We start from the raw sequence: 27,401 nt of genomic DNA on the forward strand, positions 1-27,401 counted from the left end.
CCACTGAAATGGAAATTCCTTAGGGAAAGAAGACACTAAAACTGCAAGAAGGCATTAAATGCGCTGAGATTCATAGCGCTTGTGACTTACGGAGCGGATCCTAGAACACTTCTTCTTTCATATCGAAACTTAGGTTTGCTTTCTAAACATCCACAACATATTAATTAATAATACAAGGCAAAGGTAAACGAATTATTAAATGCATATATTTTTTCTTTAATATTTTATTAACAGCAAAATACTGCATGTGTACACACAAATTATGAAGCTGAATTTTAAACGCGCGGATCAGCACTTTGTCTGTTTGAACCTTGCATCCTGGCCGTTCTCCTTGCTTGTGCTATCATTCTGTTCTTCATTATCCTCTGTTTTTGTTCATCGGTGAGCGACTATGAAACAAAAACTGTAGATTAGTGTTTGACGTTGTAATACCATTTTATCACATATAACTGATTATAGCAAAAAAGGTCTCACTAGGCCTATGGTAAATAGAAATAGTATTGTGAAGCTTTAGAGTTTTGGTTTAACAACTACGAGAGAAGATATTACAATAGTGGTTAGCAAACTGGACTAAAAGCGTTAATAATGAACTTGTTCGTCTGTCCCTAGCTAGAAATTTGATCCATCACTGCTACTTTTGCAGCCACGCATGGTAAGCTGCAGTACGCGGCTTTTTGTTGTGCTACAAATAGATCTAGCCCTTTGAGAACAAAATGGGATTCCTTTCGGAGGCCAGGTAGTCTGCCGTCTCATTTCGCTTTTGTTCTGCATGACCGTGAATCCTGACAATATGTACCAATACTCACCAGGCAGTATCGAGACTGAAAGAATTGAATATTCTTCTCTTATTAACTTAGCATCGCAAGAATACTGTTACTAGCTCTGTCTGAATGATTGTGAGAAATTTGGCGAGGCTTACCGAAGTATGCAACAGAGTACTACCGAACTCCCATCGTTCTTCTGACTGGAGCGGTTCGAGAACTTCATAGAGTCACAAGCTTAAAGCATTTACTTATAATTTCTATATTTTTTATATACTTATCTAATACTGTCAATTATTAATGTTTACTTTCTACAATAAACCTATACTGTTTCTTAAATTAATTTGTAAACATGTCAATTAGAATTTCATAAGGAAGTGATGGTCAACTGCGTACTTTGTTATTATATTTCAGGCGTATATTTGCATTTATTCTTACTTAAAAAAAATTATTTACTATACATTAAAATTGTTTGAAAATTTAAAATTTCTGTTACCCGATTTTTATCAGTAACAAGTTGTCGACGATAAACAAAGGAATTTGCATTAGAAAATAAGACATGACATAAGTAAGAAATAATTAGTGTCACTAGGCACAAATTAACTAGCGAAGCCTAATTTCTCAGGCTTTTTCCATTAACAAGGTGTTAAGCAAGGATTACTTACTTTCTAGAATAATATTTGGTTGATCGTTGAACATGCTTAAAAGAAAAAGCAAGGGGAAGGTGTAGGATGTAAATGGCATTTACCACTACAATTTGCAAATGCTCAATTTATAATCTTCATCAAATCAATATAAAAAAAGCCATTGCCATTGAAACTCCCTTCATTCGACGTATAACGCAAAAATAATTTCGCCGAAATTCGTCCACACGTAACAAATATTGTACGTCATTATCTTCCCACAAGAGAAGGTAGTCGTGCCCAGTTCTGTTATTAATTCCAAATAAGTAAATACTAATAAAAGTAGCTATATGATGAAAACTGAAAAGAAGGATGTTAGACAAGAATGAAAAACGATCGCTGGAGAAAGGAAAAAACTATATTAGTGACCTCCATATAAAGTGCTGGAGAATAAAGACCCAGGACAAGGCATAATAAAAAGAATTGCTATGATGGTTAAGGCCCTTCATGGGCTTTAATATAAAAAAAAAGATTACTGAAAAATTGGAATTAATTAAAAAGTATTGTTAGCCATATCCCACAAGTCCGTACTTTCAAAAACAAAAATCATCTTTTCAGCTTTCATTCTTTAATAGTCCACTGTTATTTCCATTTTAAGACCATCTTATCTAACTTTACACCAATTTGTAAGAGACAGGAATATTCGGATGCTGGCTCATTAATTTGAACTGTGGATCCTAAGTAATACAGAACAAGTGGGTAAGTTTGTTTTACTTTGAACCAATAACAATAATAACATATAAAATACAAAAGTTAAGAAAACCCTTAAATTTTATGTTCAATTTTTTTCCCCATTTAAGACGAAAATATCATACCGGTTGTTTAGATTTAGTCAACTCCAGTGATGGCATGTCATCGGCTGCGGCAGTACTATCGGTATCATCAATAATTCCTAACCTCATTTTCGTTAAATAAGCCTGCAACAAATTATTTTTCGTCATAATTATTTCACCAAAAATTAACATTATAATTTTATTGACCACCTCCGCTACATACTATTCACGAACAATAAAAAAATTTAGCGCCTTTTTTTTCATCAATTCTGTAACATACTACACAACTTAATTTAACGACTATTTTTTAAAGCTGTAACTCACAAATTTACTCAAATCTCCGAACATTTTTTAACTAATATTTTATTCTTACCAACATATACAGCTTTAAAAACTGTATATTACACTTAAATGTAACCTTACAGAGATGTCATCTCTAACCCCTTTTCCCTAAGAAGTATGCTAAAACGAATTTTCCTAACAAAATATTTAGAGTGTAAGTTATCTCATATATCTTTTTGTATATATTCATAAAAGGTTTACAGAAAATCCAAGGAGCTACCTCGACAACTACTAAAAAGCGAAATATCCATTGAGTAAAAAGGTACTTCCGCTTGAAGAATTTCTTCAAATTCGATTTTCACAACAAATTATTTTTCCTGAACAGTACACAAGAAATAGACCGTGACATTAAACAAAAATGGCACTTTAGAAGGGAATCTACCTACCCAGTCTTCCAGAACACTCTTAATTGAAAATTTCGGGAAAAATGTTTCAAATACAACTTGTTCATTTATATGTTTTTAATCATCCTTCGAAGATCAAATAAATTCACATGGGCTAGTTTCGAGAAATTTCCAAAATACTGAAAAATGTAAAATGTAGAAAATCTGTAACATTACATCTTACAAGCAAAAGAAAAAAAAAAATTGTTAACGTAAACAATAAGTATATTTATTGTGAAGGCGACAGTACATCACCTTCGTATGGAAAGCTAATGAGCACTCTCAAATTTTACAGAAACCCATTTTGTTCGAAAAATATTTGAATAGAATAGATGTGTGAAACGCATTTATGTGTTTTTGGAGCGACACAATGAAATTGCTGGCGACTGAAACATATTGCTTGGCGAAACCGCAACTTCGAAAACATTAAAGTAAAAATAATATAATTATTAATATTAAAATTAAAGAGTATTTACCTGTGTTGGGCGTTTCTTTCCAAGATTTTCAATTTTTTCAATACAATCTTCGAATGTCATCTTAGGATACAATCTGTGAGTCCAGTAGTGCAAAAAGATCATAATTCTGGCAAGATCTTCTCGTTCTTGGCCTTTTCCTTTTAATATAACATTTTTTGACATTTCTTCTATTGCGGGTATACCACGAGAACCAGTCAGTCTAAAATAATAAGTTATTCAATAAAAACTACTGACCTATTAAGATGGTTGTAGTTAACGTTATATCATTTTCTATTGAACAGAAATATATTTATAGATGAATCATTCCCAATTTTAGCAAAGGTCTTCCTCTAACCTTTCCTTTTGATCTTTCTACGGCGCTACGGTCATCCCTCGATAAAATGATCCACTTTTGAGGTCTACCGCCTTCCTCCTCCATTGTTACACACCAATCTGTCCCAAATCCTATTGTACTTATTCCAGCTATTAAGACGCAATCTAACTCGGGGCCTTCGCCCACTCCCCCGATGTCTTTTCATTTGCCCGTTTCGGACCACCCTCCCTTAACGGTGCAGGCATTCTCTAGAACCTAGAAATTTTAGTTTTTGCCACAAGATCCTCTATTTTGAAGAATTCTTTTGTTTTTTCACTATTGTTCCTGAATACTCGATTCTCAGAAAAATTAAACAGAGCTTGACTATAACAGAGTCCAGCTCTCTACTACGTACAGAACAAAAGGTTGGAGATCTATTTTATGTTTAATTTGTTACATCGGGAAATGTAATTATTTCGAAGGGTTGGCCATAAGATCAATTCTCGGCCTCAAGCAAGTACCGCCTATCATGATCAACTTCCTAATCGTTATAATCGATCCCAAGCATTCGAACTCCGCCTCTTAAATGCAGCAGTGCTCACCAAAAAATTCCCAAATCGCTTTTCTTTCGAGATAAGCATATACTTTGTTTTCTCCGCATTTACTTTTAACCGAATTTGGTAGCCTATTTTAAAATTACTAAATCGATGTTCAAAACTTCCCATCACAATCATGAACTTGAAATATTCAACAGACAAATAAATCATACTTCTATATTCTCCACACATCACAGTGTATAATATTTATTTGGATCAATGGGTCCTCCTGTTCTTAATTGGATAAAAACATTACATGAAATATGAGTTTCTTATTTCAGAAAGATTGGGATAAATGTCAGCTTAAATAAGATAGTTTCTTAGAACTAACGAAATCAGCACACATTCGCTTGTAATCACGAGAAAATAAATGCTGTTTATATATTTCTATCTGTATATTTATGTTTTATTTTAAACTATTGCTGTTACTTCAGAAAATAATTGAATGAGACAGATATATCTTACAATAATTGTAGCAGCCAGAATTCAAAATTTTGAACATCAGATTAACAGAAACTTTTACAACCACAAAATTTATTTTTATACGTCTTGTTTTCAAACAAAGTAGGTAGCTAAAAATCTACCCAATTAGGTTAAGTGAAATAAACAGATTTATGCAATATTAAGGTTACCCTTTCTAAATTTTTCAAATAGTTTGACACGACACAGTCAGACTAAAAAATTCGATAGCCCTATAACTTAGACTTGCCTGCACCGATTTAATTGCTGATCAAACTTACAAATAAAAGTTTTAGAAGCCGGTCTAAATTAAAAAAGTACCCATAGAGTTGTATGTGCTCCACGTTAGGTAAGTAGTTTTAACAAATTCAACATTCAGACGTCAGAAGATAGAAACATGAATGTGGCTGAAAGAAGTTTCAGCCATTAAAATTATGATTAGAACAAAAGGCTCATAGATTTCCTTTAAAATCTTTTTGTATTTAACTAAGCTAATTATTTAATTAAGATATTTACAATATGATGAAATAATAAATGTATAAGAATTAATGTAAATAATTATGGACAACTTAAGTGAGTTAAATATGCCCTTATTCTACTAATTTATACTTAATATACCTCATAACATCCAAAGTAGGCCTTTTATTGATAACCCGACGTTCAACTTTAATGGTACGTTTTTTCTCTTCTTTATCATCACTTGGACCGTTATTTTCATTATCTGAATTTAAATCATCACTTTTATTTTCATCTCTTTCCATTAATTGATCAAATATATCTTCCATTTTTGATATAAAAAACAATACAAATTATTATTCACTTTCAACACTTTCAGCAGCAGCAGTATCTTCTGAATTTTGTTTTTCAGTACTATTTAAATGTTGTAAGAAATAACAGAGCAATTGTTTATTTAAGTGATCTGTTAAAGTGGTTTCTCTGGGTTGGTCTTCAACTTCAGCTTCTATAGCGTCGTTGACGGTTGCATTAACTGGCATATCTCTCATTACAAGTTTAATAAGACACACTAATAACACACTTAACGTTGCGTCTTCGTTGACAATTGGACCTAAGTGGAGAAGTGAAACCTCCAACAACGGTTGTCCTGTAGTGGTGTACTTGCCCTATGCGCTGTTTACTGAACTAAGATTGCGATTCCTATCGATAAACTGAGATAACCTTCTCACTTCTTCTAATATAAACTAAAAGTGTGTCGGCATTGTATGCTTTACACAATGTAAAAATAGCTTCCTCATGTTTTTCATTGAATTAACATAAATCCTTATTTTTTAACTTATGTAATAACTGAAGTTTTATAGTGTAATTAGCTTTGCTTCAAAATGTCCGAAGCTGGAACCCTAGAACATATTTTGGACTGCGAAGATTGGAAGTCCAAGCAAAAACACATTTTTATCTTAAGCTCAGCTGGAAAACCTGTTTATTCCAGGTAAGTAGATTCGAGTTCTACTTGTATTAGAGCACTTTCAGAATTCTAATAATTGCCAATCGTACTAAAACTTTTACCATAGCATTTTATTGTCAGCTATATACTTCTGAATAAATTTTGTATACGTTTCACATTTTAATGTTTTCCACAATTTGGATTTATCTGGTACTCTACAATTCACGTTTACAAGACATAGCAAGTGAACTTACATGGGAAAATTTGCTGCAAATTTTGAGAATTTGGTAAACTTATTAAAATTGTGGACCCATCCAGGTGAAAAGGAAAATGAGGTTATATAACGATTAAATATGCGTCCAGTGTATTACATAGTCTCTCCTCGCCCGGGAATTTTCAAAATCGTTGCTCGGAAACTGGGTGGCTGGTGGTCTTGAATTGCCCCTTCTTCTTAAGTCTACGATACAATAAAAATTGCAACAAAAGGAAAGAAGATGAACATATGTATATATCTTCCAATTCTTCCACAAATTTTAATGTAAGAAAAGTAGAGCCATGCCAATTTTTTCCAACAGGCTTTCCTTCCAACTACCTAATTCCCGCAAGTTTTAATTTAACCTTCTGATCACTCATCCTTTATATCTGTAAAGAATGTTAAAACGTTGCTCGTTCATTGCGAGGACGATAGCATGTTGCGACGTTGGTCAACAAGTAGTGTCGGTTTATCGGTATCTACGATTACTGTATCGCCGATTGAGAGGCATTAAAACACATGAGATGCGTTGTTCTGTTATGCAATTTCCTTGGTATCCTGCCTACTACGAATATCCGTGTGAGGAGGACCTATAATTACGGTAAGAATATCTTGCCAGGGTGTTGGTCTAGTGGTCAAGAGCGTGGCTATGTAAGTAGGAGGTCCCCAGTTCGAATCCCACGTATGCAATCATTCATAATACTTAATATCATAATACTTTTTTTAATAAACTGTCATACCACTAGACCAACACCCTGGCAAGATATTCTTACTGTAATCATAGGTAAAGAAGTTTTGCATACAGGGTGTTTTATCATGATGCAATGTTTGCTTTTATTTGATGATAAAACAAATTTATCCTAATTCTCCCACAACCATTACATTACACTACATTTTTTACAATCTTCAATTATTATTACTTTTGTTCTTTGCTTCACAAATAACATTTTTTGCAGTCAGAGGACCTCCAAAAACGTGTAATTCTGGCGGAAAATTAATATTGAAAACCAATCACAAACAGATAAAATTGTAAGTTTGATATTAAATATCTCGTCAAATATTAGGGATGTCGAAACGGGGTCAGCGTCATTTTTCACAATTTTTTGTTATTTTCATAATCATTGTCAAAACCAGTGGTGAATTTATTTTGAACATTTTGGGATCTGCAAAACCAATGTATTTTATTTCTAAATGATGTAACAGGTATGGAAGTGAGGAGAAATTGGTGACACTATTCGGAGTGATGCAGGCGCTTGTCTCCGTTACCCAGGATATGGATGATGACAGCATTGAAGCAATTTATTTTGGATCCAGGACACTAGTTTTCTCGGTCAGAGGACCAATAATACTGGTGGCAGTTTCTTCTACTAGAGAACCGATTTCATTTCTCAATAAACAACTTTCGTAATGATTCATTATTATTCGTTAAAACTGATTGAACAATATTTATTTTTTACTCTGCTTTTATTCTGTTGTAGTAAGACTATGATTAATTAATTGAAACATTTACAGCTACGTCTATAGTCAAATAGTCAGCGTTCTGACCCTTAGTCAAGTGACTAGAATTTTTGAAGAACGCCGTAATTATGATTTGCGAAGACTTCTGACTGGATCGGAAAGGCTTATAGATTCTTTACTAAAGTCAACTGAGCTTGAACCAGATCTTTTAGTTAATGGTGTATCTTGTCTACCTTTACCATTAAATTCAAGAGAAGCCATTTCTAATACAATCATTTCAACTTGTTCAAAAATAAAGGTGCGTGATATTTGGAGATAACTTGCTTTATTTATCTTTTAATTATTTATCTTTTGATATTGTGCTATAACATTCTAATTGTTCGCGATTTATACATTTAAAATAAAATAAATAAAAATATGTTACTCTAAGAAATATGATACTGCGGTTACAAATCTTTTAGTCAGACAAATGATTTTCCAACTTTCTTCTCAGCTGCGTCATAAGCTGACTGTGGCGACCAGACAGAGAGACTAGTTCCTATTGACTCAGTCTGTACTGCCAGTTATCTAGCTGTTTGAAAAGCAAGTTTTTTAGTTCTTTAATTCTCAAATAATATCCTTAACAAAAACTTACAGTTTAAAAAGTTAAGTATAAGGGTTGATTAAACGCCAAAAGGTACACAAATCAGCAAGTACCCAACATTTCATTAATACTTCATTGATATTATTTAAGTAATTTTACCGCATTAATTTTCATTAATATTTTTTAAGAATTTATTAGATGTCACGGACCCTTATGCTGGCCATTTTCATCTACAAAATATTTGTTCAAGTAGCACACCATTTAACTTAGATTGACTGTAATATCTATTTGTCTATAATAATCAAACTATTGATTACAGGTGAAAAAGAAAACGTTATAAAAAATAAAAAATATGAGGCTAAAAAATTCATAAACTTTTTTAAAAATTGCTTACACCAACATACATCAATGATTTTATTTATTTATTTTTATTTTTAAATAAAAATCGTCGGTTTAAGTTCATTCTTTGATTAGAGTAATTGTTATTTTATGTAGTAGTCAAACGTTTGTAATAATAAGTAATAAATAATCTGGCTTTATCGCAAATAATATAGTTTTCTTCAATTACATTCTCAATCTAGGTGTTCTTCCCACAATGTTGTGTATATGTAATATAAAATAAATAAGATATGCATATTTTTAGGACAGCTAATTATTCCAGTATTTTACCATAAGTAAAATTAGGGGGACTAAATTAAATTACAATTAAGAAATGAGTAAATATTGTTGAATAATCTACTTGTTATTAACTGTGTGTTATTTGTGCTCACGAATATTTCGGTAAGACGAATTCAAGACTGAAATATTGTTTCAAATTCTCCGTGATTCAAATTTAAACAGTAGCCGACTCTAACATTGTCTTTTTCTAATTTAACATGCATGTATACTCGTATGTGACAACTTCAGAATAAAGGGCACATTAAAGAGAAATCAGAAGAACAATTTGGAATAGAGTTAAAATAAAGTACCTATTTATACGAAGATATAATGTACATTTTATCACAATTATAACTATTATGAATGAACTGGCCAGCATAAGGGTATGTGACATCTAATAAATTCTTAAAAAATATTAATGAAAATTAATGCGGTAAAATTACTTAAATAATATCAATGAAGTATTAATGAAATGTTGGGTACTTGCTGATTTGGGTACCTTTTGGCGTTTAATCAACCCTTATACTTAACTTTTTAAACTGTAAGTTTTTGTTAAGGAGATCTTTGCACCTTTTGGATAGATTTTCCTTTTTGTCTATTAGCAAAGTTACGTCTGCTTTACAGATTTTTTTAAAATTTGGAATAAGCTATTCTGATAACCTGATAAGGTGTTAAATCGGAACCGTAACTACCACTGGAGAGATCTTTTTAAAGAATGATTATAGTTGCGGTCTCCAAACCATCCTCAATAACAATTTTTTTGAAAAAGCGTTTTGAATAACATAGGAAGGTATTTGTACGTAAATAGCAAAATTAAACTGCGATTTCAGTACTTCCTTTTAAGAGGAGTAAGAAAAATAAACTACGATTGCAGTACTTCTCCCTAAAAGGCAAAGATTTTGAATCGAACGACAATTCATTGATATAAATCGGTTCACTCATTGATAATTTTAACGATTACAGTACTTCCTCTTAGTAGGTGTAAGAGCATAATGGTACTTCACAGCCACGTAGAGGAGCTTTAATCACTTCTTCGTGCTAAATTTTATCAAAATCGGACTAAGCTTTCTAGAAATCTCTTTAACAAAAACTCACAGTTTAAAATGGTAAGTATAAGGGTTGTTTAAACGCCAAAAGGTACCCAAATCAGCAAGTACCCAACATTTCATTAATACTTCATTGATATTATTCAAGTAATTTTACCGCATTAATTTTCATTAATATTTTTTAAGAATTTATTAGATGTCACGGACCCTTATGCTGGCCACTTCATTTATAATATTTTTTTTGTGAAAATAATAATAAAATGTATATTTCTTCATCATAACTAAATAGAAGCTTATTTTAACTCTATTCCACATTTTTCAGATTTATCTCTGTTATGCCCTTTATTCTGTGTAATCACATACACATGCACATTAAAATAAAATAAAAAGACAAAGGCAGTTCTAATCACTATTTAAATTTGAATCACGAAGTTCGAACAAAATTTGAATCTTCAATTCGTCTAACAGAAGTATTTGAGAGCACAAATAACACACAGTTAATAACAAGTAAATTATTCATTTCTCAGTTGTAATTTAATGCAGTCCCTTTAATTGAGTACTTGCAGTAAAATAATTTAATAATTAACTGTCCTAAATATGTGCAAATCTTATCTATTTTATATTCCATGTATACTTATAAGATTGTGGGAAGAACACCTAGATTAAGAATGTAGTTGAAGAAAACTATATTGTTTAATATTAACCAAGATTAATTATTACCTATTATTTTTAACGCTTGAATACATAAAGTAACAATCACTTTAATCGAAGAATTAACTTAAACCGACGATTTTTTTTTTTTAACTAAATAAATAAAATAAACATAACGTTTTTCTTTTCTACCTGTGATTAATAGTTTGATTATTACAGATTAATAAATATTACAGTCAATCTAAGTGAAATGGTGCGTCACTTGAACAAATATTTTGTAGATGAAAATGGCCAGCATAAGGGTCCGTGAGGTCTAATATATTCTAAAAATATCAATGAAAAGTTAATGCAGTAAAATTTCTTAAATGATATCAATGAAGTATTAATGAAATGTTGGGTACTTGCTGATTTGTGTACCTTTTGGCGTTTAAACAACCCTTATACTTACCATTTTAAATTGTGAGTTTTTGTTAAAGCGATTTTTGTACCTTTTGGATAGATTTCCCTTTTTGTCTATTATCAAAGTTACGTCTGCTTTACAGATTTTTTTAAAATTTGGCATAAGCTATTCTATCATTATAACCTGATAAGGTGTTAAATCGGGACCGTAACTACCACTGGAGAGATCTTTTAAAAGAATGATTATAGTTGCGGTCCCCAAACCATCCTCAATAACCATTTTTTTGAGAAAGCGTTTTGAATAAAATAGGAAGGTATTTGTACGTAAATAGCAAAATTAAACTGCGATTTCAGTACTTCCTTTTAAGAGGAGCAAGAAAAATAAACTGCGATTACAGTACTTCTCCCTAAAAGGCAAAGATTTTGAATCGCCTTTCATTTTAAAGAAAATTTGGTAATTTTATCTTTTACAGAAAAAGAGAAAAAAATTGTCAAAGTTGGGTGTTTTTCAACGTTACGCTTTTTGGTGCACTTTTTGACGATCAACCCTTATACAACTGTCCTACCGGACAGTTTTAATTCTGAATTCAAAGATTTTTTTTCAAAAACCCTTTTATTACTGTCAAATTCAAGTTAAATTTTTATATATACGTGATCAATTGAATTTATTTAAAAAAAATCAAATTAGATATTCAATAATATAGTTTGTAATTATTAGACGGGGTAAAGCACAATTGGGTTGAGCACTTAATAGTTCGTGTTTCACTTTATGCTCAAAGCTCTAAACTTTTATGCAATAAATAACTAATTTTAAAAATAATTTTGAGCTTTTTACTTTTAAATTTATTGTTAAAAAAGAATGTTGAAGATATTTTTAAATAATTTAAGACAGCAAGTTGATAATATAATTATAGGTTAAATATTTTAGTAATTATTGGTAGGTATTCATTAAAAACGTAAACTTCTTATTTTTAACAATAATTTGGACTAGAATTTATAGATTTTTTTAATGCCATATGGTAAATAAATTTGAAAAGAAGTTATAAAACATTTTGAATACAGAATTTTAATATAGTACTAAGCACCAATTCAAGTTATTTAAAAAAAAAAACAAAGTATTTAGTAGATATTAATTTGTAAATTGAAATGAAGAAATGAGAGTAAAATTTATTTAAAACATACTACATTCTAAACTGATGATCATGAAATTTACTTTGAGCTTTCGCGTGCTTGTTAATTTTTTAAAGTTGATTTGAATAATCTTAAAAAGTGCTTAAAAGTGTTTCAAGATCTATAATTTGTAGAATTTAAATGGGTGGAAAGTGAGGACGTTTTAATTAAATCTATATGAGATAAACTTATCAAAGACAAAACAAAAGTTTACATTTTTGGTAGATTAGGAATTCTAATAATTATTATTAGATCATTTTTTATTTCTAATAATTTTAATTCAAAATGTATTTTTTTGGCATATTACTGTGACAATTCGGTTGAAATTCAACTAATCATATTACTTGAATTCTGAAATGAAGATCTCAATCTTAACCATAACATATATGATAGGTTTGCTTTAAGAATTAAAGTTGATTTAAGAACTTTTAAAGTCTTATCAAATAACATCAAATAAATTAAAATGAAATTTTGTAAACCATATCATTTTTGGACAAAAATATATTTGTATTCATCAGATATTCCCTTTATTCATGAAACGTCTTAATAAAATAAACCAAATAGATTTTATATAAAATAACGATGAGTTCAATTTGAAACGGATTCAATTAAAATTTTATTGCAATTTGAATGAAGCATACAAAAATTTATTCCCAACAATTTTTTTATCTTTTTCTATAAAAGATAGCATTCCTAAATTTTCCTTAAAAAATAGGGAAAACCCTCCTTTAAAAGGGTGTACATTCGTACTTTGAACAAATAAAAGTTAACACTTTCTTAACGGAACGAAACTTTTACTAACTACTTTTTGTTGTTATTTGGAACCACATCTAAATTTTGAAATACCATTGATGGACAATAAAAACCTGCAAAATTGTTCCAAATAAATACAATAAATAATAACTATTGTTAAAAATACTTTTAGTTGCATTAAAATAGTTTATTACAAATTCATCATATATTATCTTCATGTTTTTTTGTAATCTTGTTCTCGCCTTTTTTTTTCTCCAAGTAAAACTCAATTTGACGAAACTGATTCAAACCAATTTGAGAAAAATTTTACCAAAACTGATAGTTGTTACATAATTTAATTTCTTAGATATTATTTTTTTACTAATATTTGTGTTTTTCTTTCCCTATTATTAAATTTCGGGAGTGTTAAATCAGCAGGAGTTATTGCTCGGGAGTGTTTTACCCCCGATTGGTAAATGACCAATAATGATTACCAATATTTAATTAGTGGGTATAAAGTAATTTAAAAAAAAGTTTTCTTAACGTTTTTTATAAATTCCGTTACAATAATGCGTTAAAAAGCTTCATTTTGCGTTATAAATATTTTTAAACAATGTCAAGTGTCCAATGTTATTTGTCATACATTGAATTAATGAATCCAGGGTCCTTCTCTTTCCTCTCTCTTCCTGGGTCCTCTTCTTTCTTCTCTCTTCCTGGGTCCTCTTCTTCTCTATACCAAGGTCCTCTTCTTTCTTCTCTCTTTCTGGGTTCTCTTCTTTCTTCTCTCTTCCTAGGTCCTCTTCTATCTTCTCTCTTCCGGAGTCCTCTTTTTTCTCCTCTCTTCCTGTACCTTCTTCTTTCTTCTCACTTCCTGGGACCTCTTCTTTCATCTCTGTTCCTAGGTTCTCTTCCTTCTTCTCTCTTCCAGGGTCCTCTTCCTTCTTCTCTCTTCTAGACCCGAGAAGAGAAAAGAAAATAGGAGGACCTAAGAAGAGAGAAAAAAGATGAGGACCGTGGGGATGAAGATGAAAGAAGAGGTCTGGGTCTTCCGCTTTCTTTTCACATCCTGGGTCCTCTTCTTGCTTCTCTCTTCCTGAGTCCTCTTCTATGTTCTCTCTTCTAGACCCGAGAAGAGAAAAAAAAGAAGAGGACCCAGGAAGTGAGAAAAAAAATTCCAGGAAGAGAGAAGAAAGAAGAGGACCCACGAAGAGAGAAGAAAGAAGAAGGCCCAGGAAGAGAGAGAAAGAAGAGGACTCAGGGAGAGAGAAGAAAGAAGAGGATCCAGGAAGAAAGAAGAAAGAAGAGGACCCAGGAAGAGAAAAGAGAGGAGAGGACCCAGGAGGAGAGAGGAAAGAAAAGGACCCTGGAAGAGAAAAGATAGAAGAGGACCCAGGAAGAGAGAAGAAAGAAGAGGACCCAGGAATAGGGAAGAAACAAGAAGATCCAGGAAGAGAGAAGAAAGAAGAGGACCCAGGAAGAGTGGAAAAAGAAGAGGACCTAGGAAAAAAAAAGAAAGAAGAAGACCCTGGAAGGGAGAAGAAAGAAGAGCACCCAGGGAGAGAGGAGAGGACACAGGAAGAGAGAAGAAAGAACAGGACCCAGGAAGAGTGGAGAAAGAAGTGGATCCCGGAAGAGAGAAGATAGAAGGGCCCAGGAAGGGAGAAGAAAGAAGAGGACTCCGTCGGAGGGAAGATAGAAGAGGGCCCAGGAAGAGAGAAGAAAGAAGGGCACCGGGGCAGTGGTGGCAAACAGTTGTCTTCTTGTCTCGCAGGACGTCTTCCTACACTTTCTCGGGAGCCACTGCTTTCTAGGACGGGTGGGTCTGTGCCGGGATTTGCACCCTGGTATGCGTATGAATGGGTTGCGTGAATGTAAATAGGTTTAAGATTGTAAATGTGTGAGAGGAATATAGAGTACTCCACTCAATGTATACGTATATAGGATTATATCTATTAGGATGTATGTATTTATTAGGATGATTGTATTTATTGGGATGATTGTATTTATTAGGATGAATGTAATTATTAGCATGAATGTAAATATTAGGGATGTACGTATTTATTGGGGTGAATGTACTTATTAGGATGAGTGTATGAGTGTATATATAAATTTTGTGCAAATAGTTTTTTTTTAAATTTAGGTTAGATCTCTATGGGGTGCGAGGAATATCGAGTACTCTGCCCCAACATTAGTTAGTTAGGTTAACAGGAAATAGGAGTTAGGCCAATCACTAGGTTAGTTTCTATTAGATTGACTAGGTGTAGATTAGGCTGTGTGTAGTAAAGTGTCTATTCTCCAGTATAGTATTGGTGCAAAGGACCCGTGTTGTTGCGCACTTTACAAAACCAAAAAAAGAAGAACACCCAAGAAGAGAGGAGAATAAAGGGGACCCAGAAAGAGAGAAGAAAGAAGAGGACCAAAGAAGAGAGAAAAAAGAAGGGGACCCAGGAAGTGAGAATAAAGAAGAGGACCCAGGAAGAGAGAAAATAGAAGTGGACCCTGAAAGAAAGAAGAACACCCAGAAAGAGAGGAGAAAGAAGAGGACCCTGGAAGAGAGGAGAAAGAAGAGGACCCAGGAAGAGAGAAGAAAGAAGGGGACCCAAGAAAAGAGAAGAAAGAAGAGGACCCAGGAGAGAGAAGAAACAAGAAGAAACAGAAAGAGAGAAGAAAGTAGAGGACCCTGGAAGAGAGAAGAAAGAAGGGGACCTAGGACAAGAGAAGTAAGAACGGGACTCAGGAAGATAGAAGAAAGATGAGGGCCCAAGAAGAAAGAAGAGGTCCCAGGAAGAGAGAAAAAGAAGAGGACCCTGGAAGAAAGTAGAGGATCCAGAAAGAGAGAATAAAGAAGAGGACTAAGGAGTAGAGAAGAAGCAAGAAGACCCAGGAAGAGAGAAGAAAGAAGAGGACCATGGAAGAGAGGAGATAGGGTTGGACACCGGAAGAGAGAAGATAAAATAGGACCCAGGAAGAGAGAAAAAACAAGAGGACCCTGAAAGAGAGAAGAAAGAAGAGGACCTTGGAAGAGAGAAGAAAGAACAGGACCCCGGAAGAGAGAATAAAGAAGAGGACCCAGGAAGAGAGAAAATAGAAGTGGACCCTAAAAGAAAGAAGAACACCCAGAAAGAGAGGAGAAAGAAGAGGACCCTGCAAGAGAGGAGAAAGATGAGGACCCAGGAAGAGAGAAGAAACAAGGGGACCCAAGAAAAGAGAAGAAAGAAGAGGACCCAGGAGAGAGAAGAAACAAGAAGAAACAGAAAGAGAGAAGAAAGTAGAGGACCCTGGAAGAGAGAAGAAAGAAGGGGACCTAGGACAAGAGAAGTAAGAACGGGACTCAGGAAGATAGAAGAAAGATGAGGGCCCAAGAAGAAAGAAGAGGTCCCAGGAAGAGAGAAAAAGAAGAGGACCCTGGAAGAAAGTAGAGGATCCAGAAAGAGAGAATAAAGAAGAGGACTAAGGAGTAGAGAAGAAACAAGAAGACCCAGGAAGAGAGAAGAAAGAAGAGGACCATGGAAGAGAGGAGATAGGGTTGGACACCGGAAGAGAGAAGATAAAATAGGACCCAGGAAGAGAGAAAAAACAAGAGGACCCTGAAAGAGAGAAGAAAGAAGAGGACCTTGGAAGAGAGAAGAAAGAACAGGACCCCGGAAGAGAGAAGATAGTAGAGGGCCCAGAAAAGTAGAAGAAAAATGAGGATCCCGGAAGAGGGAAGATAGAAGAGGTATCAGGAAGAGAGAAGAAAGAAGAAGAACTACGAAAAGAGAAGAAAGAAGTCGGCTCAGGAAGAGAGGAGAAAGAAGAGGACCTAGGAAAAGTGATGATAGAAGAGGACCCAGGAAGAAAAAAAAAAGAAGAGGACCCAGGAAGAGAGAAGAAAGAAGGGCACCCAGAAAGAGAAAGAAAGAAGAGGACCCTGGAAGAGAGAAGAAAGAAGAGGACCCAGGAAGAAAAAAGAAACAAGAGGACGCAGGAAGAGAGAAGTAAGAAGGGGACCCAGGAAGGGAGAAGAAAAATGGTTACCGAGGAAGAGAGAAGAATGAAAGGTACCGAGGAAGAGAGAAGAAAGTAGAGGTCCCAGGAATAGAGAAGAAATAAGAGGACGCAGGAAGAGAGAAGAAAGAAGAGGACCTAAGAAGAGAGAAGAAAGAAGAGGACCCAGGAAGAGAGAAGAAAGAAGAGGATCCCGGAAGAGAGAAGAAAGAAGGGAACCCAGGAAGAGAGAAGTAAGAAGGGGACTCAGGAAGAGAGAAGTAATAAGGGGACTCAGGAAGAGAGAAGAAAGAAAGGTACCGAGGAAGAGAGAAGAAAGAAGAGGACCCTGGAAGAGAGAAGAAAGAAGCGGACCCCGGAAGAGAGAAGAAAGAAGGGAACCCAGGAAGAGAGATGTAAGAAGGGGACTCAGGAAGAGAGAAGTAAGAAGGGGACTCAGGAAGAGAGAAGAAAGAAAGGTACCGAGGAGGACAGAAGAAAGAAGTGGATTAAGGAAGAGAGAAGAAATGAGAGATGGACAATTTATTTATAATATTTTTTTGTTATAATTATGATAAATCACATATATGTACATGTATGTTAAATTAGAAAAAGACAAAGTTAGAGTAGGCTACTGTCTTGAATTCGTCTTACCGAAATATTCGTGAGCACAAATAACACACAGTTAATAACAAGTAGATTATTCAACAACAATTATTCATTTCTCAATTGTAATTTAATTTAGTCCCCCTAATTTTACTTATAATAAAATACTGGAATAATTAGCTGTCCTAAAAATATGCATATCTTATTTACTTTATATTACATATATACAACATTGTGGGATGAATACCTAGATTGAGAATGTAATTGAAGAAAACTGTATTATTTGCGATAAAGCCAAATAATTATTACCTATAATTATAAACGTTTGACTACTTCATACAATAACTTTTTAACCTGTAATTAATAGTTTGATTATTATAAATAACTACATATTACAGTCAATCTACAGTGCTACTTGAACATATATTTTGTAGACGAAAATGTCCAGCATAAGGGTCTGTGACATCTAATAAATTCTAAAAAATAACTTATTAATGAAAATTAATGCAGTAGAATTACTTAACTATTAATGAAGTATCAATGAAATGTTGGGTACTCGCTGATTTGTGTACCTTTTGGCGTTTAATCAACCCTTATACTTAACATTTTAAACTGTAAGTTTTTGTTAAGGATTTACAGAGTTATTAGTAATAATTTTGGAGGGGGCCTTACATATATGGGGCTAACTCCTCTCCCATTTAATGTACAGCGTGGAGACACCCAAAAGGCACATCTACATAAAATTCCGAATCGAATGACACCTCATTCATGAAAATCGGTTCACGCGTTTATGCGCTACATACGTTGTTTACAAAAAAGGTAACAAGAAGAAGAAGAAGAAGATTTTTTGAAAAAGCTGTTTCTGCTTATTTTCGGCAACTTTTTTCTCGAAACCTATTAGATCTGGGTGGTTGCAAAAAAATTACAGTTATAAAGGATGGTTTGGAGTAAGATTTAAAGAAAATTTTGGAATTTTATCTTTTATAGAAAAATAGAAAAAAATTGTCAAAGTTGGGTGTTTTTCAACGTTACGCTTTTTCGTGCAGTTTTTGATGGTCAACCCTTATACAACTGTCCTACCGGACAGTTTTAATAATTTTGAAGTCTTTCCAAAGTTTCATTTCATTACAGACTCTAAAGTAAGCAATTGCTTGGAATTGGAATTGCTATTTAGCGGATCGTGTGGGTAAGAACGGCTCCAACATAGAGTTTATCATCAATCGTGGATGTTTACTTTAAATTAGTAAATGTGGGTAAGCTTGACACTGACTTTCAGGAAACTAGTTACTGTATGAAATGCACTTAACATATATGTTAAGATCGTCCATGATGTGGCTACTAGGGAATGATTTCTTAGATATTCAGACCGTTCTCAGTCTGTTCCTAATTGGTCGATTCAAGGAAGGTGTTAGATTAAACAAAGGTTGAGACCCAAATGACGGTCTTTCTCGTCTTTATGTGTACCATACACTTGCTCTATTGTACTCCAAAAAAGAAGAATGCACTCTAAAAAATTAGGATCCAGAGAACTACTGTGGACCTCTATACTACCAGGATTTTTTTTTTTTTTTTATTATACATATTTACTTTTTTTTTACTTTGATTATAGATACTTTTTTTTTGGATTATATTTCGAATCATTGAGTGCTCCATTTTGTATTTCAGAATCTAGTGTTTGTCGTATTGGTCGCTGGTAACAAGCTGATTGCTCTAGTGCGAATGAAGAAGTATCATATTTCTCCATCCGATTTACATCTTGTGTTCAATATGGTAAATGCGTCTGAATCATTTAAGACTGCAGAAAGTTGGACTCCAATTTGTCTACCAAACTTTGATTCCAGGTAAATCTTTTTAAGTAAGTGAATAAATCATTGTACAACCGAATGAACCAATTTCTTTAACTACATTAGTCTTTGGTTTTATCCGTCGTTGAAAGAATATTTATTGAATCCTTGACCGGTTAGGACTTTCATCCATCATCGTTAGTAAACTATTCAGTTTAATATAAAGATTTCGACTTCTCTTACGTCACCGTATCGCACTACACTTGCTGGCTGAATGAAGGAGGTTACATGGGTGTGTGTGTTATTGAATCGTAAAACATTTTGTAAAAATTAATGAAATCTTTATATTAAGGAATCACAGGCAGCCTGTGCATGACTCCTGTCAGACATTTTATTTACAAAGATTGCCGTAGCGGAGGTGTGGTCAGTCCCAGCATGGCAGCTACTCCTTATGAGAGTGCTGCTGGCTGGTCACAACTGATGAAGCATTATCAGATACTCTATGATGAACTATACTCGCCTATGGTTTCAAGTTTAGTTTTTTTGCGTTTAATGTATGTATAATGTTTTAGAATTTTGTTGTTAGAGTTGAACTTTATACGGGGGTGGGGCGCAAATTCAAGCAGAAAATACAGAATTAAACTCATTTCATTTGTACTGGGAATTAAAAATTGCTGTGGCGTGGTCAGTACAATAAGCTATGACGGATAAAATCAAAGATATTATCCAGCACTGCAAACCTAACCACATTTTTTACGTTTCTCTTCTTTTCGTCCTGAAAATGGTTGAATTCTAAAAACAGGTTTAAATAAATAATATTCATGGAAAATATTTCTGATAAAAATGTTTTTTTTTTTTGCCGAAAATTAGTAAGGAAACCTCAAGTGAGTGCTTAAAGTCAGTTGTTTTTGCCGATAACATAAGCCTTTCTTTACCTTCACTGTTATTTTTACCTCTTCAAATTTTTACTTTTTGAAAGATTTATTGTATCATTTTTTGTTATAGTGGTTTTCTTCATTGCCACGTCTCCTATCTAACAGAAGATTGTGCTGCTTGCTTACTTTTATTCACCGTTGATAGAGATTTGTTTTTTGAACTCTCCGATGCCAAAAAGAAAATAACTGAGGTAATTTTTAAGTAGCTGTTTTTACAATCTCTTAATGCTTGAAAGGGAAAGTGTATATACTTTTCATACAGTTTTTCTAATTTTAGATATTACAGTAATAAATTCTTTGAAAAAGATTGTTTTTAGACATTGGACTGTGTATGTGGAGTTAGTGTGTCAAACTTGAAAATAGAGAAACGTCCAATGTTCAAATTCGATATTTCGGTTAGATGCTGCAATTGAACTCGTCAATTAGATTTTCGTCAACATTGATCACATGGAACTGTTACTTTAAAAAAATCAATTTTTTATGTTTTTTGTCATTTTCTTTTAGAGTTGCTGCAACAGTCTTTTTACATTTTACATTATTTTTTTTTATTATTTAATTTTTTTTAGAAGTTAAGACGAAATAATCTACTGACTGCAATTAATGACGCAGTAAGGAAGATCGAAGGAATCACAGGCAGCCTGTGCATGACTCCTGTCAGACATTTTATTTACAAAGATTGCCGTAGCGGAGGTGTGGTCAGTCCCAGCATGGCAGCTACTCCTTATGAGAGTGCTGCTGGCTGGTCACAACTGATGAAGCATTATCAGATACTCTATGATGAACTACACTCGCCTATAGTACAGTTGAAGCTTATATACAGACAGTATTCAGTTGATACAATCATTGCATGGGTTAGTAAAGCTATTCATAATGAAAGTAAGGACTTTCTTTGACTATTTTTATTTTTATTAAATTTATTTTCTTCACTGTATTTTGTTTTTGTGTGGGTTATTTCAGCATACTACTTGGTTATTTGCTTCTAAATAATATTAATAATTGCCACGGAAAACGAAAAAAACATAAATGTGTTTTTCTGAATTTAGTTTGCAAACAACCTGTACGTATAAGCCTGTCAAATTTGTTAAATTTTGTTCCTATTCTGTATTCTGGAGCCTTTATTTTAGGGATTTCTGTAGGAGCTAACTAGTCACACTTCTATTAAAAGTACCGTTTCTCTCAAAAATCCTATTTAGTTTTCCATCATAGTAGTTTATTGTTCCGCCATCAATTTTCAATTCAAGGAACTTTGTTGGGTTCCTGAATTTTAGGAAATAAGTTATTCAGAGATTTTTGGGTTTTCTTAAATATTCTCGAAAATGATTGCATTGATGTTCTTTTAATCTGTTAGGTGTGTTAGACGTGTATACACGTCAAACCAATTCTCTATAACAGTGAGTTCGACGTGTATACTCGTTGTGAAACATACAAAATTGCAATTAACTATAAAAACTCTAAATTTTAATAAAATACAATAAGAATATTGTTTGGTGGGATGTTTCCTTTATCTTACCAATAGAACTGCCAAGTATTTTATACCGAGGGGGATAGAGGGAGTCAGCCAAATGATAAGTGGTTGGTACATGTTTGGTCTCCGCATTAGAGATTGGGAATTGCGCACACAAATAAAAGCTTTCAACTCTTGTGCATTGCCGTTTTTGGCTTAGACAGAGATTCAGACCTCAGTACGAGCATGATTTCATTTTGCACAGAATTCAAAGCTCTTTTCTTCCTTGTAAAAGCTCTAGTTAACTAGGCAATGCATACGTGAAGCGGTGCAAGATTTTGAAATGCACAGAATGCTCTGTAATCTCAAGCTCCAGAGATTGCAGAAAAAGTGCTTGCAGTGACTATTACGTCGTTGTAAACTTTTGGTTGTTTTGCCCTGCGTTCGACGTGTATAAAAATCATTGTCTGATTTTAATTCCGTACGCTGTGGGGTGTTTTTTAAAACTAAATTCCACGCTTAACCAGTTAAACTATAATGGTAATAACGGATTTATAGATCTCATACTGTTATTTTGTTCATTTTTAAAAAAGAAATCTGTAATAATAAAAAAATAATAATTAATAATTATGATATACAGTATGTATTGTAATAATTATATAACAATAAATAATAATTTTTCAGGTAAATGAAAAGTTTGAAGTTTATGTTCTATTGGAGCCGTTAATATCCAAAACAAACGCCATAGACGCAGTAAATAAGCTATGGCAGTTGATTCAAAAAGAAGAAGATAGATTTTTTATCATAAATATTCCTATATTTTGATTAATTAGTGATAATTATGTATTCCCAAATGTGATAAATTTTCCAATGATACTTTTTTCTAATCTGATTTCAACGTATTTATCATTAAAGATGTATATTGTTTGTTATTTTTATTTGTTATTTCAACTATCTTTATTTTTTAAATCATATTACATTATATAAAGTGATTACTCATCCCTAGCATGAATAGTACTTTCTCTTACAGCCTGTAAAAGAAAAATTTGTGATCGTGTTTTAATCGAAGTTCATCAGTCAGAATTACCGTCAGAATATCCATCAATTGTCTTTGTGTCTTTGTTGTGTGCATTCTCCAAGTTATTAGAAAGTTTCATTTTTATGAAGACATGAAAGTTAGGAAATATATAAAAAAATTTAAAAGTAAAATTTTAGTATTTTCATGGTGAAATCGCAGTGGGCCAACTACAATTAAAGTGTAGTAAATTAGAGTATACCGAAGTGATGGCAATAAAACTAAATTTATTTATTAATTTAGAACTTGAACCCTCTTGCCAAGGATTGTGCATTAAAAAAAATGTTTATTTGCAAACATATTAAAAATTTTTCAAAAATATGTACAAACTAATTTGAGAGAAGTTAGCAAGTATTCAGCCAAGTATTCACCTGACAAGGTGTAAGTTCAATAGCATTATGACACCTTGTAGCTTTGGATTCGAATTATGGAGGTGGCAGCTAACTGTTCTTAGACTCGAGCATAAATGTTACTCAACAACTTACCTGAAGCCACATCACCGCTTCATGACTATAATCCCAAAGCTGTCTTTTTTCAATAGTCCCTTCTGTGTTAAAATACTAATCCATATTTTATTTTTTATTTTTGTTGTCACGTAAAATTAATAATATACCAAAATATATAAGTTTTCATTAAAAGCGCACAATTAAACTGATTATTGAACGGAATATTATGCAATTATAAATATATAGCAGACATACCTGTTTCTAATATCTAAAATATTTATATACATGGAAATATCTATTAAATTCTAAAAAGGTAGCAACTTCAGCAATTATCTTGGATTAAATTTTTAAAGATTAAGTAGCATTTAAAATGCATTATTCATAAACTGCGCAGAATTGCAGTTGGTCTACATTAGTGACATCTAGCGGGTAAAGAAACAGATTTGAACAAAGCGCATTCTATTCCAGATAGTGAAAACCACTGCTTGCAGTTACTTGAATGCATTTTTATTTCATTTATTTCACTGTTCCAACCCATTAATTATATTTTTTACCATTTGCTGTTACTGCAGTTCAGAACTATGGCGATCGTGCAATATTTTCGCATTGAGTTTTCACTGAAATTTTTGGGTCAGATGGGTGGATTTGAAGAATTTATTTTGCAGTCAATTGTCTCGGTTTGTGAAATTTATTTCGAGTACGAAAATATCACTGAAATCTGATATTTCTGTTTAATTACAATCTTCTCATTTTACTCGTAATGCTCAAAATTTGTTTGCCTCAAGTTTAATTTTATTCATCAGGCTTTTTGATTATCAGCAGCCAAACAAAATTAAAATTACAATTATCAAACTTTGAATTGGTCTCAATTTCGGATCACTATATTAACGCTTTTGAGCATTCGTGACTCATAACTTGCAAGAACTCCCTAAAATAAAATTTAGTGACAATAATAGAAAAAAAGATCAGTAAGTTGAGGTACACTTATGTAACTATAAATATCGTTGAAGATAATCGCGGTAAAAACCGCTTTCTTTAAACTCTGATTTTTGCAACATACCTAATCTGCAAGCAAACTTTTACTGTATGGGTTCAACAATAAATTCATTTTATAGAGCAGCCCAAAGAATCCGTTCTGAAAATAAATTAATAATTTTTGTATTTTTGTATTTTTTTTTTCATCTTTTATTGGAATTTACCACTGCAACGGTTGTTGCAACAAGCAAATAGTATAAATATATAGTAAGTGCAAATAAAAAAAAAAAAAATCATGAGTGGAGAAGGCACCCAGTACCGTGCTTTGCTATATTTACTGCTCTCACGATAGAGTAAATCACGAGGCCATCTTCTCTTCAGTCTCCTTAGAGGATTACCTGGTAATGTGGAGGAAGATAGGTGTTCTATGAGAGGGTTAGGATAAGCTGCTGTAGAGGAATGAAATTTGAGAAAAAGAGTGTTAGCAAGATCTGTAATGAAAGGGATTTTGAGGTCATTATGGATAGTGAAGTTAGATACATAGAACGGAGCGTTAAAAAGTTTTCGAAGTATTTTTGACTGTAATGTCTGAAGGCGTAGTGAGTTGGAACGCTTAGTCGATCCCCATACTTTGATGCCGTATTTTAATAAATTAAGTAATAAATACATTTTCAACGGGTAGCCTTCGATTTATTTGGGACTTAGTGCCCCCAGGTACCTTAGTAACAATTACAGTGTAAAGTGATAAGTGTAGAATCTCTTGATTCTTAGCTGGGAATAATGTTTTCTTTTCCTAGTCTTCTAAGTGCAGTTCTGTTACAACACAAACACCTAAACCCCTCATCATTATTTACCTATTTTTTATACATCTTTTACGAGCATATTTGATGAGTTTGAGAGAAAACAGTCAATCGAGGGTACCGGTTCTGCTAGAAGCTTGTTCACTCAGCGGTCCATCTCTTTGTCTCCGGATTCTGCTAACCAAGAGGCTAATCCGTTCTGGTCAATAAGCTGGCGTACAGTTCGCACGAATGAGTTTCTGAGTATTGTGAGCCTCTCACAGCGACAAAATTCGTGAGGCCTCAAAGTAAGAATTTTTATTTCTAATTTTGTATGGAATATTATTGAGAGTCATCAACCAGAGACCTTTCGAAGGAGAAGGTCACATTGGTGAGTAGGCAATTTTTCTGCCTATCCTGAATAAGCTTGATGGGGGAGGAATAGAAAACATTCTATTGTTATTAGATGTGCCTCAGAATGTTTAAAGCAGTGGTTCTCGACCTTATCGGAATCAAAGAACGCTTTTCAATTTTTTAGAAAATATTGCTAAACACCAGAATTTCATAGGTCTTAAAAATAAATCGAAATCTTTAATATTTAGCATTACTTATTTAACAAATGTAATACAGTAATAATATAATAATAAGTGTTAATAGAGGAAATAATAATTAAAAACGAATGATTGTAAAAATATTTACAAAACAAATCTCTCTTATGAGGAGTAGACGTCTTTAAAACAAAGTCACTTTTTATCTGAGCTAGCTGACTTTAGCAGAAGCTCTTTGGCAGACAATAATAACAGTTTACAATAGGCTAATTTTGTATTAGTAGGTTTTAAGTAAGTTATCTATTAGGTTTCTGCATTTATTTAATTTTAGCAGCAGAAGAAGCTTCATCACAGTCACGTGAAATAGTCATAGCATTGTGATGTTTGTTAGGTTAGTGTGTAAGAAGATATCTTCTTGATTAAGAATAGGTATACTATTTAAAAAGTATTGCTAATCTATAATTTTAAATTTAAATTTATAAATACAGAATTTTATTATCAAGTAAATTTATTATTTTACATTGTTTTGTATAATTGATTAATGTAAAAATAAAAACTTATTTTTACTAGAAAGCACATAGCGCAAACAATTATTGACATTTTTTCTAAACCGTACATTCAATCACTAAAGATTGAAATTCCACTTTCCTTCCTTAAATTTGGTTTAATGGGTACATTACTTAGCGATTGCAGAAGAAAGTTATAGATTTATCTACCTATGTGCGAACCGAACAGAGTAAACAACTAAAGAATTCATTTAGTATGGGACACATCCAGCAGATCGATTTTGATGAAAAAATATTACAATGTTTTCCGCTGGTGGTACATAGGGATCAAATCTGAACTTTGTGCAATTTTTTTGAGTTATGTCGACCACGGACGGACAAACCAAAACACACTCAGAAACAACAACTTTTCCGTACTTATGGGACCCCAAAACGGCTACTTCAGGGCGAGTGCAATAATTTATACCAGTTTTCTCTCTAGTGCATTGATATGTTTTTATATTCGATATTGAACTAAAACTAACGTATAAAGGAAATCGTTTTCTAAAAAATGGGAAAAACAATATTTAATAAAGAGGTAGTTCCTGTTGAAGGCTTGTCTTCGCTAAGTCACCCTCAGGTCCAATGAGGGTATCAATCGAAACACAAATTTTGAGTCCCTGCTAGGTTTGGTTTTTGCAATGGTGTAAATCACACACCCAGATCTCGACCGTTTCAGGGCAATCTCGCAAGGAGGGGGAATGAAAATAAATATCTTAAAACCACAGGGTGTGAGAGTGTGTGTGAGGGGTAACAACTATCGGGTGAACGTGCTCTTACGTGATAGAATTTTTTTTTTTACAAATTTACTATTTGAACTTAACAGGAGTTGACTTCAACATTATACATTGTTACTTGCAAAATAAAGTTATTTTATCAGTTCAGGCAATTTCACAAAGTTCAGAGAAAACGCTTAGTTTAAGCAACTCTATCGGGCCCGGATTTTTTTCAACTTAAAGATTTCGAAGTACTGAAGAAAGACGATTACATGAGGGGTTCAACAGTTTTTGGAAATGGGTTCTCCTTTAAAATGTCATTTCAGTGTAACTAATGCACTTCATCAATTTTAGATATTAATAAGGATTAAATTTGGAACCAAGTTCTAAATTTGGAGTGAGACAGGGTTGCCCTTTATCTCCTATGCTATTCAACTGCGTATTGGAAAGTATCTTTAGAAGGCTGGAT

General features: G+C 33.0%; 2 protein-coding genes across 3 annotated transcripts; one reads left to right on the plus strand and one right to left on the minus strand.

Annotated features, from left to right (window-relative positions):
- Positions 1 to 201: 201 nt before the first annotated feature.
- LOC141457434 (TIMELESS-interacting protein) lies at positions 202 to 5,950 on the minus strand. Its single transcript, XM_074134404.1, has 4 exons — positions 5,384 to 5,950; positions 3,419 to 3,617; positions 2,260 to 2,361; positions 202 to 389 (listed from the first exon to the last, which is right to left on the minus strand). Exons 1-4 carry the CDS (start codon positions 5,548 to 5,550, stop codon positions 276 to 278), a joined length of 582 nt encoding a protein of 193 aa, XP_073990505.1. The 5' UTR covers positions 5,551 to 5,950; the 3' UTR covers positions 202 to 275.
- An 8-nt stretch (positions 5,951 to 5,958) lies between these two features.
- Mon1 (vacuolar fusion protein MON1 homolog) lies at positions 5,959 to 22,780 on the plus strand. Of its 2 annotated transcripts, none has more exons than XM_074134403.1 (7): positions 5,959 to 6,209; positions 7,621 to 7,821; positions 7,930 to 8,173; positions 19,351 to 19,526; positions 20,475 to 20,595; positions 20,971 to 21,255; positions 22,533 to 22,780. In XM_074134403.1, the coding sequence occupies exons 1-7, from the start codon at positions 6,103 to 6,105 to the stop codon at positions 22,671 to 22,673; spliced, it is 1,275 nt and encodes a 424-aa protein (XP_073990504.1). In that variant the 5' UTR covers positions 5,959 to 6,102; the 3' UTR covers positions 22,674 to 22,780. The 2 variants fall into 2 exon arrangements, with proteins under 2 accessions (XP_073990504.1, XP_073990503.1); XM_074134402.1 differs by lacking the exon at positions 5,959 to 6,209 and adding an exon at positions 7,244 to 7,446.
- The last annotated feature ends 4,621 nt before the right edge of the window (positions 22,781 to 27,401 follow it).

Source organism: Rhodnius prolixus, unplaced genomic scaffold (assembly GCF_049639745.1).
Source record: "Rhodnius prolixus isolate KJV_2025 unplaced genomic scaffold, Rpr scaffold_16, whole genome shotgun sequence".
Classification (NCBI taxonomy): domain Eukaryota; kingdom Metazoa; phylum Arthropoda; class Insecta; order Hemiptera; family Reduviidae; genus Rhodnius; species Rhodnius prolixus.